Source organism: Mustelus asterias, unplaced genomic scaffold (assembly GCF_964213995.1).
Source record: "Mustelus asterias unplaced genomic scaffold, sMusAst1.hap1.1 HAP1_SCAFFOLD_798, whole genome shotgun sequence".
NCBI classification, from domain to species: domain Eukaryota; kingdom Metazoa; phylum Chordata; class Chondrichthyes; order Carcharhiniformes; family Triakidae; genus Mustelus; species Mustelus asterias.
In genome coordinates, this window is record NW_027590745.1 from 112073 (window position 1) to 128787 (window position 16715).

The following is a 16715-nucleotide window of genomic DNA, read 5'->3' on the forward strand; positions in this document are numbered from 1 at the left end:
TAAATTACTGGCACTGACCTCTGAAGTAGTCAGCTCCCTTCATTACCTTCTTATGCAGATCCTCTCCACCTGCATTTAGATGGACCGAACAGGGACAGTGAGTGAGTGCAAACGACTGAAGGGTAAAAGTTGAACATTGCAGACAGCATTCCTTTACGTAAACAGGCTCCATGACAAGTTTGCTCCACATCTTGCTGCTAAGCTCTGGTCGTCTCAGCAAGCAGAACTAATATATTCCCAAGAACAGCCATTCCTCCTCACTCACTTTATCCCTTCATCTTCCCCTTTCTCTGTGCCCACCTTCCCCTTTCTCCCCCACCCTCAGCTTTCTCTCTGTGTCCACCTTTCTTCCCCCCCTCCCACCCCTCTCTGAGCTATTTCTTTCTGACCTCACTCTACTCCCCTGTTACAGCTTTTAAAAAATAAACTTTCGACAAGCGATGGTGTCTGGCCTCACAGATATGATTTAATCTCTCAGGAAAGAAAATAGCAAATGAAATGAAACAAAAAAAAAATGCACGTGTTATCTACAAAGCAGTGTTAAACCAGAACTAGTTTCAATTTTATTATAAAAAAACCCTATTCACACTACCACGGCCCAAGTGCCTGCTCGATTTCCTGAATGGTCTACAAGTCAGCCTAGGTTACCCAACGAAAAGGATCAGAGTAATGCAAGAGATTCTTCAGACTGTGGGCGGACTGCCGGCAGTCACTACTTCCTTCGTACAAATCCCCCGCTGTAGCTGCAGAGCCACAGTCTTTGGTTGGGAAACATCCTTTTTTTTTTTGTTTAATTTGTCCGTCGTTTCTTTGGTTCATTCCCAGCCTGTCAATCTCTCGTGTCCACTTGTTGGAAGGGCTACATTCGTCAGCTGTTACTCGTGTCCCCAGCTCTGCCTCACTTCACTTGCTGCGCTGCAAAGTCATCGCTCCTGCCTGCTGCTTCTGTTCCTGCTGCTTGACCTGCTGCACAATCTCTCGGATCTTGCGTTGTGCGGTCTGCAGTGAGGGAGGGGAGGGAGGAGGAAGAGACACAAAAACAGTCAGAGGCAAAGGAACTGCCACCTCGGTTTCCAGAACAGCTGCCTCTTAAAATTCAGCAGCAGTGAAAAAAACACCAACACGATCAACGTCTGATATCAAATGAATATTCCAAAGTGTGTGGGTGAGTCCACAGGAGAAGGCTGCTCTGTGTTTGGTACTAAATGAGTAATCTTGTTACAATAAGATGCACAAAACATAGAAAATGCAAAAAGTGGGAACTTGATTCATAGGAACAGGAGGAGGCCAATCAGCCCCTCCAGCCTGTCCCACCATTCAATCAGATCATGGCAGATCCATGTCCTAACCTTATCTGCCTACCTTGGTTCAATATCCTTAAAGACTCTCACCCAATAGAAACCTATCAATCTCGGTTTAGAAATGTTTGCTGGATCCCTTGCCTCATCAGTTTTCTGGGGGAGAGAGTGAGTAACCTTTGTGTGACAAGCCACTTCCTCACATGATCCCTGAATGGCCTGCCTCTAATGTTAAGATTGCGTCCCTTTGTTCTGGAACAATTTAGCTTTATTCTGCTGAATCTATGTTGCAGCTGCAAAGGGACTATGTGAGACGTAGCTCCCACAACTGAACACTTGTGCTCAAAGCGAATGTCAACCCACAGCTCAAACAGAACTTCAACCCCTTTGTATTCTAGCCCATGAATAAAGGCCAACGTTACATTAGCATCATTAATAACTTATTATAATTGTCCATTAGTTCTGCAGTAATTTCTGCACAGAGTGTCACACAGTGTAAACACACACACTGTACCCCAGGGGACTGAGTGTCACACAGTGTAAACACACACACTGTACCCCAGGGGACTGAGTGTCACACGGTGTAAATACACACACTGTACCCCAGGGGACTGAGTGTCACACGGTGTAAATACACACACTGTACCCCGGGGGACTGAGTGTCACACAGTGTAAACACACACACTGTACCCCAGGGGACTGAGTGTCACACAGTGTAAACACACACACTGTACCCCGGGGGACTGAGTGTCACACAGTGTAAACACACACACTGTACCCCAGGGGACTGAGTGTCACACAGTGTAAACACACACACTGTACCCCGGGGGACTGAGTGTCACACAGTGTAAACACACACATTGTACCCCAGGGGACTGAGTGTCACACAGTGTAAACACACACACTGTACCCCAGGGGACTGAGTGTCACACAGTGTAAACACACACACTGTACCCCGGGGGACTGAGTGTCACACAGTGTAAACACACACACTGTACCCCAGGGGACTGAGTGTCACACAGTGTAAACACACACACTGTACCCCGGGGGACTGAGTGTCACACAGTGTAAACACACACACTGCACAAAAAAGAAAGAGCATCACCAAGTGTAGACACACACTGTGCCCCAGGGACAGTATATCACACAGTATTGGAACACACTAATACACTCAGGGACAGAGTATCACACAGCGTACATACATAGACTTTACCTCAGGGACTGTGTGTCACACAGTCTAAACATACACAATGTGCCCTCAGTGACTGAGCTTTACATAGTGTATACACACACCCTGTACCCTAGGGGTCTTGATTTGATTGTCACATATGTTGGAATACAGTGAAAAGTATTGCTTCTTGCGATACAGCCAAAACATACCATTCATAGTTTACACAGGGGAGAAGGAAAGGAGAGGGTGCAGAATATAGTGTTGCAGTTAGAATTAGAGCGAAGAGAAAGATCAGCTTAATATATGGTAGGTACATTCAAAAGTCTGGTGGCAGCAGGGAAGAAGCTGTTCTCGAGTTGGTTGGCACATTTTTTCAGACTTTTGTGTCTTTTTCCTGACGGAAAAAGGTGGAAGAGAGTATGTCCGGGCTGTGTGGGGTCCTTGATAATGCTGGCTGCTTTTCTGAGGCAGCGGGAAGTGTAGATGGAGTCAACAGATGAGAGGCTGGTTTGAGTGGTTGACTAGTCTATAGTCACAACCGTTGTAGCATTTTGTAGTCTTGGTCAGAGCAGGTGCCATACCAAGTTTTAATGCATCTAGAAAGGATGCTTTATATGTTGCATCTGTAAACACTGATGAGTGTCGTAGCGGACATGCCGAATTTCCTTAGCCCCCTGTGAAGATAGAGGCATTTGGAGGGTTTTATGAACTATTGCGTCGGGTGTCAAGGGGCGAGGACAAGTTGTTGCTGATCTGAACACCCAGAAACTTGAAGTTTGTGACCATTTCCATTTCATCACAGTTGATCTAGACAAGGGCATGAGCTCCACTACGCTTCCTGAAGTCACTATCTCCTTCGTTTTACTGACATTGAGGGACAGATTATTGTTGCCGCACCAGTTCACCAGATTCTCTATCTCTTTTCTGTACTCCGTCTCGTCACTGTTTGAAATCTGACCCACTACGGTGATGTCATCAGCAAATTTGAAAATCGAGTTGGAGGGGAATTTGGCCGCACAGTCATAGGTGTGTAAGGAGTATAATAGGGGGCTGAGGACACAGCCTTGTGGGGCACCGGTGTTGAGGATAATCATGGAGGAGGTGTCATTGCCTGTCCTTACTGATTGTGGTTTATGGGTTAGGAAGTCTAGGATCCAGTCACAGAGGGAGGAGCCGAGCTCTAAGCAACAAAGTTTGGAGATGAGTTTTGCTGGAATGATGCTGTTCATCATAGAATCCCTCCAATGCAGAAGGAGACCATTTGGCCTATTGAGTCTGCACCGACCACAATCCCACCCAGGCCCTAACCCCATAACCCCACGTATTTACACTGACATCAAGGAGCAATTTACCATGGCCAATCAACATAATCTGCACATCTTTGGAGTGTGGGAGGAAACCAGAGCACCCGAAGGAAACCCACGTGTTGAAGGCTAAGCTACCCGAGGGGACTGAGTGTCACATGGTGTAAACACACACAGTGTACTCCAGGGGACTGAGTGTAACACAGCATAAACACAGACACTGTACCCCAGGGGACTGAGTGTCACACAGCATAAACACAGACACTGTACCCCAGGGGACTGAGTGTAACACAGCATAAACACAGACACTGTACCCCAGGGGACTGAGTGTAACACAGCATAAACACAGACACTGTACCCCCGGGGACTGAGTGTAACACAGCATAAACACAGACACTGTACCCCAGGGGACTGAGTGTAACACAGCATAAACACAGACACTGTACCCCAGGGGACTGAGTGTCACACAGCATAAACACAGACACTGTACCCCAGGGGACTGAGTGTAACACAGCATAAACACAGACACTGTACCCCAGGGGACTGAGTGTAACACAGCATAAACACAGACACTGTACCCCAGGGGACTGAGTGTAACACAGCATAAACACACACACTGTACCCCAGGGGACTGAGTGTAACACAGCATAAACACAGACACTGTACCCCAGGGGACTGAGTGTAACACAGCATAAACACAGACACTGTACCCCAGGGGACTGAGTGTAACACAGCATAAACACAGACACTGTACCCCAGGGGACTGAGTGTAACACAGCATAAACACAGACACTGTACCCCAGGGGACTGAGTGTCACACAGCGTAAATACACACACTGTACCCCAGGGGACTGAGTGTCACACAGTGTAAACACACACACACTGTACCCCAGGGGACTGAGTGTCACACAGTGTAAATACACACACTGTACCCCAGGGGACTGAGTGTCACACAGTGTAAACACACACACTGTACCCCGGGGGACTGAGTGTCACACAGTGTAAACACACACACTATACCCCACGGGACTGAGTGTCACACAGTGTAAACACACACACTGTACCTCAGGGGACTGAGTGTCACACAGTGTAAACACACACACTGTACCCCGGGGGACTGAGTGTCACACAGTGTAAACACACACACTATACCCCACGGGACTGAGTGTCACACAGTGTAAACACACACACTGTACCCCAGGGGACTGAGTGTCACACGGTGTAAACACACACACTGTACCCCAGGGGACTGAGTGTCACACGGTGTAAACACACACACTCTACCCCAGGGGACTGAGTGTCACACGGTGTAAACACACACACTGTACCCCAGGGGACTGAGTGTCACACGGTGTAAACACACACACTGTACCCCAGGGGACTGAGTGTCACACGGTGTAAACACACACACTGTACCCCAGGGGACTGGGTGTCACACGGTGTAAACACACACACTGTACCCCAGGGGACTGAGTGTCACACAGTGTAAACACACACACTGTACCCCAGGGGACTGAGTGTCACACAGTGTAAACACACACACTGTACCCCAGGGGACTGAGTGTCACACAGTGTAAACACACACACTGTACCCCACGGGACTGAGTGTCACACAGTGTAAACACACACACTATACCCCAGGGGACTGAGTGTCACACGGTGTAAATACACACACTGTACCCCAGGGGACTGAGTGTCACACAGTGTAAACACACACACTGTACCCCAGGGGACTGAGTGTCACACAGTGTAAATACACACACTGTACCCCAGGGGACTGAGTGTCACACAGTGTAAACACACACACTATACCCCAGGGGACTGAGTGTCACACGGTGTAAACACACACACTGTACCCCGGGGACTGAGTGTCACACAGTGTAAACACACACACTGTACCCCAGGGGGCTGAGTGTCACAGTTGCTGGGAAGGGGTGAGGGGCCCGGGATGGGCAACCTTATGGAATCTCTTCCCCACCCGACCCCAGAGTAAAGATGTATTTTGTTTTGGAGACAGCCACTCAAGGCAAAGCCAACACAGGCTAGAGCCCACAGCAGGACAGGGGGCTGCCCCAGGTCGGGGCTAGGATGGTGGAGATGGCGAGCCTGGCCTGCATGTCCTTTAGTGAGCTGTCAGACAGTGTGTTTCACTGCAGACTGTCTCACAGCAGGAAGACAGTGCAGCATGTCCTCGGGAACCTGGCATCTCATGGTGCTACCCACGGAAGTCATGGCTGAGACCGGAGGCCTTCCGACAAGGACTGCACATTGTGTATGTTTACACAGTCCCCTACCGCACCTCCAATCTACAACGACTCCACCCTACCTCCCCAACCACCTCCAGGAACCTTCAACCTCCCCCAGCTGGCCCTCCTCCTCTTGTGTACACCCTCGCCATGGGTCACATTGATATCACACTAGGGTGCTGGGCCTGGGTTGGCCTTGTTAGTGAGTTATTGGTCCAGGCAGAAGGGTGATAATGACTCGCAGTGATGACACTTTGGTGCAACACAAGTCTGTTCTCCAACTGCACACTAGTGCCTGGGCCCACATCCGAGTGAGGGTTGCGGGCACCCCCATGCAGCCCAATGCCCTGTGGGAGAGGGGGAGGGGTGTGGCCTGTGTTGTGGGTTCGGTCCTAGAGTCCGTTGGGTGATAAGGTTACCACCCCAGGCTGTCTGTCACTGGTGGCCTACAAGGCCCCCGCTGCTGGGACTGCTTGGGGGCAGAAGTGGACTAATGCAGAGGAGCCCAGACTGCTGGGACCCCCGTCAGCAGCGGGGGCCGGTGACCTCGCAATGGTGTTTTCGGAGTACCACAGCGGTCAGGGGTCTGGCACTGGTGTTTGGCTTTTGCTACCAAATAAACCTGTTGGACTTTAACCTGGTGTTGTTAAACTTCTTACTGGTGTTTGGCACAGGGATCTGCATGATTCTGACAATAGGTATCATTCAGTGGGCCAAAGGACCTCTCTCAGGCTGAACAAGGCTCAGAGCTTCTCTGGGTACAGAACGTGCCATGGGAGGCGAATCACAGACACAGGAGTCACAGAGTTATTCAATAGTTATTATTTACAGTGCACATTTCCCTATCCCCAACTGCAGTGACTGCCTGACCTGTGCCCTCATTGTGACCCTACAACTTTTTAACCTGGTGTGTTCTACCACTACGTCTACGTACCCCCCCATGGTGCACAGCGGTGGAGGCAGTCAGCTCTTCCCTACGCCCCGTTGCCCGTGATGCCCTTGGCGGACGTTCCCTGCGAGGGGCCGAGACCTGGAGGGCCCCAGCCAACTTTCGGGTGTCACGGCTGTTACCTGCGAGATGCTCCAATGTCGGGAAGTGGGGATTCGGGAGGGCTAGGGACAGCCGGGGTCTCCTCCGTGGAAGACCCCCAGCATGGGCTCCAGTCCTTCCCCCTCCCTCGGGGGATGCCCATAGGCACCTGGAGTGAGCTCCAGAAGCCCCTGCGTCACCTGACTAGTCCTGGAGGGACTGGAATAAATGAAATAAGGTGCCAAACTGGATGAAGAGTCCTGTTTGGCCTTTGGTTTTGAGAGCAGAGTTTTGAAGACCAATGATTTCTCATCACTTGCAGATTGGCTGTTGCTATTTGACGATTTCTTACCAATTTCCGTCATGCTAGCTAGAATATTGGTGTTACGAGTTTGATCTCCAGCAAATGCAGGGGATTCCACCAGATGTTACGTTAAAGGGATTGGGACGTGTGAGCATGCTGTTTGTAAGAGTTACTGATTTTGGACAGGCCAAACACCGGTGCCAAACCCGACTGCCATGGTACTCCAAAAATACCATTAGGGTTGCTGACGCCGGTCCCAGCAGTCCGGGCTCCTTTGCCATAGTCCACTTCTGCCCCCAAGCTGTATCTGCATTTTGGTGCACTAGCCCTCAACGATAGCCCTCTCAGACTGGCCCAAGCTCTGGAGCCTCTCAGCTATGCTCTGCTGTGACTGGGCTATGCTCTGGAGCCCCTCTATCATCTTGCTCCCAGGGCTGTCAGTAATGGTCCTCTAAGACTTGGCCATGTCTTGGACTCTGCCATCCATGGCCACCATTTCCTGTCCCAAGTGTTCCACTGCAGTCAGCACCTTGCAGTGTTTACCTTGGTGCCACGCAATGCTGGCACTATCTCCTGCACTTGAAAGGGGGTTTTAATTCAGTCGGGCAGCATGGTCGGTGCAGGCTTGGAGGGCTGACGGGCCTGTTCCCCTGCTATCATTTTCTTGTTCTTTATATCTGCTCTGGTGGATGGTGTGAGTGATGCCTCTCCGTGAATAGTCGGAGGTTTCCTCCGAGGTGTCGATGGGGGGTCAGCTGCAGCTGGGATGCAGACTCCTGAGGGACCGGCCTCATTGGTTCGTCTCCTGCAAATGACGTCCCATGGTTCAGTGCAACGGCGGGGGGGGGGGGGGGGGGGGGGGGTGTGAGAAGTATCTGGGCAGACTGGAACTTATTGAGAAAGGTAATAGGAATGAACATTTTGTGGATCCTGGTTGATGGTCATGGCTCACTCCGCTGCCTCCCGAGATTCCATTGCAAGCTCTTCGAAGAAAGTTAGGAGACGCAGCTCTGGAATTCCACTGCCGATCTCCGCCCACTCCTTCCTGTTATGGACCATCTTCTCCTGTGGGGACAAAGTGAAGGGCGCGGGGTGTTGGGGTTGGGAGTAATTGGGTAGGGTATATCTGCATCGTGCCTCAGCAGATTGGGTTTGGGTACCAGAGGGGTTGGAGGAAGGTGCTAGGGGGTCAGGTGTTGGAAGGCCATGGGGTGTCAGGGAGTGGATCGATGTGGACATACCAGGTGCGACATACAGGACTGATGCCAGGACACTCACTCTTGCTGCCTGAACGAGGTAGCTCATTTTCATTCTGCACAGGGCACTGATCCTCTGTGTCAGTGCGTGGGCACTGACTACTGCTGCCACCGCTTCCCAGGCCGCATTGCCAGCTAGACCCCTGGGTCATCGACCATACCTGGGGAAGTTGATGGCCCGCTTCTCCTCCGCGATGTCCAGCCGCTGTCCTAGCTCTCCCTCAGTGAAGTGTTGGACTGCCCTGTACACTGCCATCTTCCTGGTGTGACCGACACTTGGGTGCAGCGGGAACGCTTAAATGCAACTCCCCCTGCTTCATGGCCACAGCTGCGGCCACTATGGGCAAGTGCCAGCTTGGAGCCTCCATAATGTCGTGATTCGCATGGAGATTCATTCATTACATTAAGTCTTGAAAGATCACAATGTGGGGTGCTCCTGAGACACCGACGCAGTTCACCCCATGTTTCACGTTGTTATGACACTCCAAAACATTAGGGGAAAATTTCACCAACTCCCTGTACCCTAGGGGACTGACCGTCACACAGTGTAAACACACACACACACACTGTATCCTAGGGGACTGAGTATCACACAGTGTAAACACACACACTGTACCCTGGGGAATGAATGTCACACAGTGTAAACACACAGACGAACTGTGGGAGTAAATACCCATCTAGAGTGAGACACAGGCAGAGTAGGTGTGGATATCAGGACTTTGGAGCTGACTGGGAATTCAGTGCAGAGGGGAAAGGTGCTTCTTGCTTCTTCTCCTAGCTTTCTAACTTTTAAATCTTCAGAGAGTGGCCTTGCCCTGCTGCAGTTGTAGAGGATACAAGGGAGAGAGCTGACCGGTATGTAGTGGGTTAGGTCGGTAAGTATTTAATACTTTCATCACTTATAGTTTCAAAGATCTTTTGTGTGGTTTATCGTTTGTAAGGGTATATTCAGTAGTAACGAGGACCAGGAAAGAAGGTCCCTAGAGAATTGAATATAATCTGATATCAAGCATCTTCCAAAGATTTTATTTAAAGGGGTAAATTATGGCATGGCAGGAGAGCTCCAAGCCGCGGTGTGCTCCTCATGCTTCATGTGGGAAGTTGGGAACATTTCCAGTACCCGCGGCCAGCATGTAGGTCCCTTCCAGTCAGAAACAGTGGAATTTATGACAGGAAACAAAGAAATTGCTGCACAACTAAATACATGCTTTGATTCTGTCTTCACAAAGGAGGACACAAATGGGATACCAGAAATGTTGGGAAACAAAGGGTTTACTGAGAGGGAGGAACTGAAGGTCAGTATTAGTAGAGAAATGGTGTCTGGGAAATTGATGAGGATTGAAGGTCGATAAAAGCCCCAGGGCCTGATAATCTACATCCCAGGGTATTTAAGGAAGTGGTCCTAGAAATAGTGGATGCATTGCCGGTCATCATCCAAGATTCCATAGACTCTGGAACAATTCCTACAGATTGGAGGGTAGCTAATGTAACCCCACGATTTAGTGTGGGGGTGGGGGGGGGGGGGAGGGTAAGAGAGAAAACAGGGAATTATAGACGAATAAGCTTGATGTCGGTAGTGGAGGAAATTTGACAGTCCATTATCAAAGATTTTATAGCAAATCACTTGGAAAAAGGTGGTAGGGTTGGACAGAGACAGTATGAATTTATGAAAGGGAAATTATGCTTGACAAATCTACTAGAATTCTTTGAAGATGTAACCAATAGAGTTGATGAGAGAGAACCAGTGGATGTGGTTTATTTGGATTTTCAGAAGTCTTTCAACCAAGTCCCACACAAAAAATTAGCACGTAAAATTAAAGCGCGTGGGATGGGGGTAGTGTACTGAATTGCATAGAAAACTGGTTTGCAGACAGGAAACAAAAAGTAGGAATAAATGGGTCTTTTTCCAAATGGTAGGCAGTATCTAGTGGGGTACCGCAGGGATCAGTGCTGGGACCACAGCTATTCACAATATGTATCAATGATCAAGCTAAGGGAACTAAATGTAATATCTCCAAATTTGCAGATGACACAAAGCCAAGTGGGAGGGTGAGCTATGAGGAGGAAGCAGAGATCCTTCAGTGTGATTTGGACAAGTTGAGTGAGTGGGCAAATGCATGACAGACGCAGTATAATGTGGATAAATGAGAGGATATTCACTTTGGTAGCAAAAAACAGGAAGACAGATTATTATCTGAATGGGTTTTAATTAAGAGTGGGGAATGTGTAACAAGACCTGGGTGTCCCCGTACACCAGTCGCTGAAGGTTAGCATGCAGGTGCAGTAGGCAGTAAAATAAGGTAAATGTTATGTCAGCCTTCATAGCGTGAGGATTCGGGTACAGGAGCAGGGATGTCTTGCTGCAATTATACAGGGCCTTGGTGAGGCCATACCTGGAATATTGTGTGCACATTCAGTCTCCTTCTCTGAGGAAGGATATTTTGCTATAGAGGGAGTGCAGAGAAGGTAAACCAGAAAGATTCCTGGGATGGCAGGACGGATGTATGAGGAGAGACTGAGTGGGTTGCATTCGTTAGAATTCAGATGAGGTGGGGGATCTCATAGAAACCTATGAAATGGGGAGGCATTTGTAAAATGCGTACAGGAAGGTTCTTTGGAACAATATGTAGACAGCCCGACTAGAGAGGGGGCTATACTGGACCTGGTACTGGGGAATGAGCCCGGTCAGGTCTTCAAAGTTTCGGTAGGGGAACATGTGGCAAATAGTGACCACAATTCTGTTAGCTTTAGGGTAGTGATGGAAAAGGATGAGTGGTGTCCCAAGGGTAAGGTGTTGGATTGCGGGAAGGCTAACTTTAGTGGGATTAGGCAGAAATTGGCAGCTGTTGATTGGGAGAGGCTGTTTGAGGGTAAATCCACATCTGGCATGTGGGAGTCTTTTAAGGAACAGTTGTTAGGCTGCAGGATAGGCATGTGCCTGTAAAAAAGGATAGGAAGGGTAGGATTTGAGAACCGGGGATAACCAGGGAAATTGAGGGATTGGTCAAAAAGAAAAGAGTGGCGTGCGTTAGGTCCAGGCAGCTAAAAACGGAGGGAGCTCTGGAGGAATACAAAGAAAGTAGGAAAGAACTCAAATGAGGAATTAGAAGGGCAAAAAGGGGTCACGAAATGTCCTTGGCAGACAGGATTAAGGAGAATCCCAAGGCATTTTATTCATACGTTAGGAACAAAAGGGTTGTCAGGGAAAAAATCGGACCTCTCAGAGACAAAAGTGGGGAATTATGCTTAGAGCCCAAAGTAGTAGGGGAGATCCTAAATGAATACTTTGCGTCGGTATTCACAAAGGAGAGGGATGTATTGACTGGGAGTGTCTCGGAGGGGAGTGTTGACCCGTTAGCGAAAATCTCCATTACAAGGGAGGAAGTGTTAGGTTTTTTAGGGAATATAAAGACTGACAAATCCCCAGGGCCTGATGGAATCTATCCCAAGCTGCTCAGGGAGACGAGAGATGAAATCGCTGGGCCTCTGACGCAACTCTTTGTCTCGTCACTGGACACAGGTGAGGTCCCAGAGGATTGGAGGATAGCTAATGTGGTCCCGTTATTTAAGAAGGGTAGGAAGGATAACCCGGGAAATTATAGGCCGGTAAGCTTGACGTCCGTGGTAGGGAAGTTGTTGGAGAGGATTCTTAGAGATAGGATGTATGCGCATTTAGAAAGGAATAAACTCATTAACGATAGTCAGCATGGTTTTGTGAGAGGGAGGTTATGCCTCACTAACCTGGTGGAGTTTTTTGAAGAAGTGACTAGAATGGTTGACGAGGGAAGGGCTGTGGATGTCGTCTATGTGGACTTTAGTAAAGCGTTTGACAAAGTCCCTCATGGTAGGTTGGTGCAAAAGGTTGGATCTCATGGGATAAAGGGGGAGGTGGCTAGATGGGTGGAGAACTGGCTTGGTCACAGAAGACAGAAGGTGGTAGTGGAAGGGTCTTTTTCCGGCTGGAGGCCTGTGACTAGTGGTGTTCCGCAGGGCTCTGTATTGGGACCTCTGCTGTTTGTGGTTTATATAAACGATCTGGAAGAAGGTGTAACTGGGGTGATCAGTAAGTTTGCGGACGACACGAAAATGGCTGGACTTGCAGATAGCGAGGAACATTGTCCGAGGCTACAGAAGGATATAGATAGGCTGGAAATTTGGGCAAAGAAATGGCAGATGGAGTTCAATCCAGATAAATGCGAAGTGATGCATTTTGGTAGAACTAACGTAGGGGGGAGCTATACGATAAATGGCAGAACCATAAAGGGTGTGGATACGCAGAGGGACCTGGGTATGCAAGTCCACAGATCCTTGAAGGTGACGTCACAGGTGGAGAAGGTAGCGAATAAGGCATATGGCATGCTTGCCTTTATAGGACGGGACATAGAGTATAAAAGTTGGGGTTTGATGTTGCAGTTGTATAGAACGTTGGTTCGGCCGCAGTTCTGGTCGCCACACTACCTGAAGGACGTGGAGGCTTTAGAGAGAGTGCAGAGGAGGTTTACCAGGATGTTGCCTGGTATGGAAGGGCTTAGTTATGAGGAGAGATTGGGTAAACTGGGGTTGTTCTCACTGGAAAGACGGAGGATGAGGGGAGACCTAATAGAGGTGTATAAAATTATGAAAGGCATAGATAGGGTGAAGGTTGGGAAGCTTTTTCCCAGATCGGTGGTGACGTTCACGAGGGGTCATAGGTTCAAGGTGAGGGGGGGAGGTTTAACACGGATATCAGAAGGACGTATTTTACACAGAGGGTGGTGGGGGCCTGGAATGCGCTGCCGGGCAAGGTGGTGGAGGCGGACACACTGAGAACGTTTAAGACTTATCTAGATAGCCATATGAATGGCGTGGGAATGGAGGGATACAAAAGAATGGTCTAGTTTGGACCAGGGAGCGGCGTGGTCTTGGAGAGCCGAAGGGCCTGTTCCTGTGCTGTATTGTTCTTTGTTCTAACAGGACTAAACACGGTAGATGTAGGGAGGATGTTCCCGATGGTGGGGATGTCCAGGACCAGGGATCACAATCTGAGGATACAGGGAAGACCACTTAGAACAGAAATGAGGAGCAATTTCTCCACCCAGAGAATGGTCAGCCTGTGTAATTCACTACCACGGGAAGTAGTTAAAGCCAAAACATTGTATGTTTTCAAGAAGCAGTTAGATAGACTACTTGAGGAGAAAAGGATCAAAACAGATGAGGGGAAGCTGATGGAGATGCACCATTAGCCGTGATCATAATTAATGGTGGAGCAGGTTCAAAGGGCTGAATGGCCGTTCCTGCATATTTTTTCCAAGTTTCCCTAGCGGACAGTGTCTCATACTGTACCCAAGGGAACGGAGTGTCACACAGGGTCTTAGCATCACACAGTATACACACACACACAGACAGTACACACACACACACACAGACAGTACACACACACACACACAGACAGTACACAGACACACAGACAGTACACACACAGACAGTACACACACACACACACAGTACACACACACACAGTACACACACACACACAGTACACACACACACACAGTACACACACACAGTACACAGACACAGTACACAGACACAGTACACAGACACAGTACACAGACACAGTACACAGACACAGTGTCACGCAGTGTAAAGTCAAAACTGTACCCTAGGGGGCTGAGTGTCACACAGTAGCCCAGGGGGCTGAGTGTCACACAATGTAAACACACACACTGTACCCCAGGGGACTGAGTGTCACACAGTGTAAACACACACACTGTACCCCAGGGGACTGAGTGTCACACAGTGTAAACACACACATTGTACCCCACGGGACTGAGTGCCACATAGTGAATACATACACACTGTGCTCTAGGGCATAGAGCTGGCCCTGGGGTACTTCCCTCCGCATCTGTGGACTAGAGTGTCTCAGTGTAAACACACACACACTGTACCCCACACAGTTCATGTTCAAATGCAACAAGATCTGGACAAATATCCAGGCTTGGGCTGACAAGTGGCAAGTAACATTCGTGCCACACAAATGCTGGACAATGACCGTCACCAATAAGACACGCTAACCACTGCCCCTTGACATTCAATGGTGTTATCACTGAATCCCCCATTGTCAACACCCTTGGGGTTATCATTGACCAGAAACTCAACAGGACTCACCACATAAACACAGTGGCTACAAGAGTAGGTCAGAGGCTAGGAATACTGCGGTGAGTAACTCACCTCCTGACTCCCAAAGCCTGCCCACCATCTACAAGGCACAAGTCAGGAGCGTGTTGGAATACTCTGCACTTGCCTGGTTGGGTGCAGCTCCAACAACACTCAAGAAGCTTGACACCATCCAGAACAAAGCAGCCCGCTTGATTGGCATCACATTTACAAACATCCATTCCCTCCACCACAGCGCTCAGTAGCAGCAGTGTGTACTATCTACAGGATGCACTGCAGCAATTCACCAATGATCCTGGGACGTCATCTTGCAAACCCACGACCACTTCTATGTAGCAGGACAAGGGCTGCAGATACATGTGAAGACCACCACCTGCAAGTTTCCCTTCAAGTCACTCACCATCCTAACTTGGAAATATATCGCCATTCCTTCGCAGTCGCTGGGTCAAAATCCTGGAATTCCCTCCCTAATGGCATTGTGGGTCAACCCACAGAACATGGACTGCAGCGATTCAAGAAGGCAGCTCACCATCACCTTCTCAAGGGGCAACTAGGGATGGGCAATAAATGTTGGCCAGACAGCGACGCCCATGTCCCACGAATAATAAGAAAGCAAAAGTGTCACACAGTGTAAACACACACACTGTACCCCAGGGGACTGAGTGTCACACAGTGTAAACACACACACTGTACCCCAGGGGACTGAGTGTCACACAGTGTAAACACACACACACTGTACCCCAGGGGACTGAGTGTCACACAGTGTAAACACACACACTGTACCCCCGGGTCTGACTGTGACACAGTGTAAACACACACACTGTACCCCCGGGTCTGACTGTGACACAGTGTAAACACACACACTGTACCCCCGGGTCTGACTGTGACACAGTGTAAACACACACACTGTACCCCCGGGTCTGACTGTGACACAGTGTAACCAGAAATGACAGATGAATTGTATATTAATTTTGTTGAATTGTAGATAACTGGTGGACGTTAACTCCAATTCATTTGTTTCCCATAAATAGGAACATGCTGGAACTCTGATTGTTGGGTTTAGGAGCTGCATGCCGGCAATGTGTATATCTGTAAACAAATGGTTGTGAAAGTTACTCTAGCTATCCAATATCCCCCCTGGCTTGCTGCAGTATAACCCTGTGCCCTACATTGCTCATCATCCTTCACCCGGGCCCTGCTCCTGTTATCTCCCTTGCCCCAGGATGTCCTGCGCTGTGACACATGATGTGATGGAAGTGAAAGGTCAGTGCAGCTTACCTGACTGGCAAAGAAATGACCGACGATTTTCACAATGACCTCATCCTTGTCGTCTGGCGTCTGGTCTCGGGGGACGATCACCTCGGCACTCGTGATGTTCTGCAATTCATTCACCTGAAAAGCAGACAGCAGCAGAGAGAGGTGAGGGGGAATGCTTCCAGAATGTGAAACACAGAACCAGAGAACCGGGCCCATCTCGTTGGCACAGACTCCGAAACAGCAACCCAGCCAGGCCCTATCCCTACAACAGCGCATATTCACAAAGGATAATCCACGAGAGCTACACATCTTGGACACTGACACAGAGTACCAGGCTTCAGCTCATGATACCAGAAAAAGATCTGCCTGAACTACAAAAGGAAACTCCAGATAGTGAAAGTTGCCAGCCTGCTTGTGTGCAGGGGAGTTTATGGAAGATAGTTTACAGGAGACAGTGTTTGTGTGTGTGCGGGGGGGGGGGTGCAGTTTATGGGAGATGGTGTTTTTGTGCGGGGGAAGTGCTCAGAGGGACGAGTCAGGCACAGTTAGTCGACCACTCGGCTCACATTGTCTTGGACAGACTATGAGTAATTGGATATCAGTGAACTGGTTTAGAGCATCCTTCATCCATTAAATAACGTACCAAAGGGTCAGTCCATCGGGGAAAGGAAGAACAGGAGCAGCTCCCCTCCC

The 16715-nt window shown here is 49.2% G+C and overlaps 1 protein-coding gene across 2 annotated transcripts in view; it reads right to left on the reverse strand.

Annotated features, from left to right (window-relative positions):
• Nucleotides 1-442: 442 nt before the first annotated feature.
• The window catches only part of LOC144487449 (insulin-like growth factor 2 mRNA-binding protein 2), a 66855-nt gene continuing 50582 nt past the window's right edge, over nucleotides 443-16715 (reverse strand). For both annotated transcript variants that reach the window (XM_078205526.1, XM_078205527.1), the window contains exons 13-14: nucleotides 16044-16157; nucleotides 443-999 (exon numbers count right to left, since the gene is read on the reverse strand). In XM_078205526.1, coding sequence (XP_078061652.1) covers nucleotides 904-999; nucleotides 16044-16157 — 210 coding nt within the window. In that variant the 3' untranslated portion in view covers nucleotides 443-903. The remainder of the gene's footprint in view (nucleotides 1000-16043; nucleotides 16158-16715) is intronic.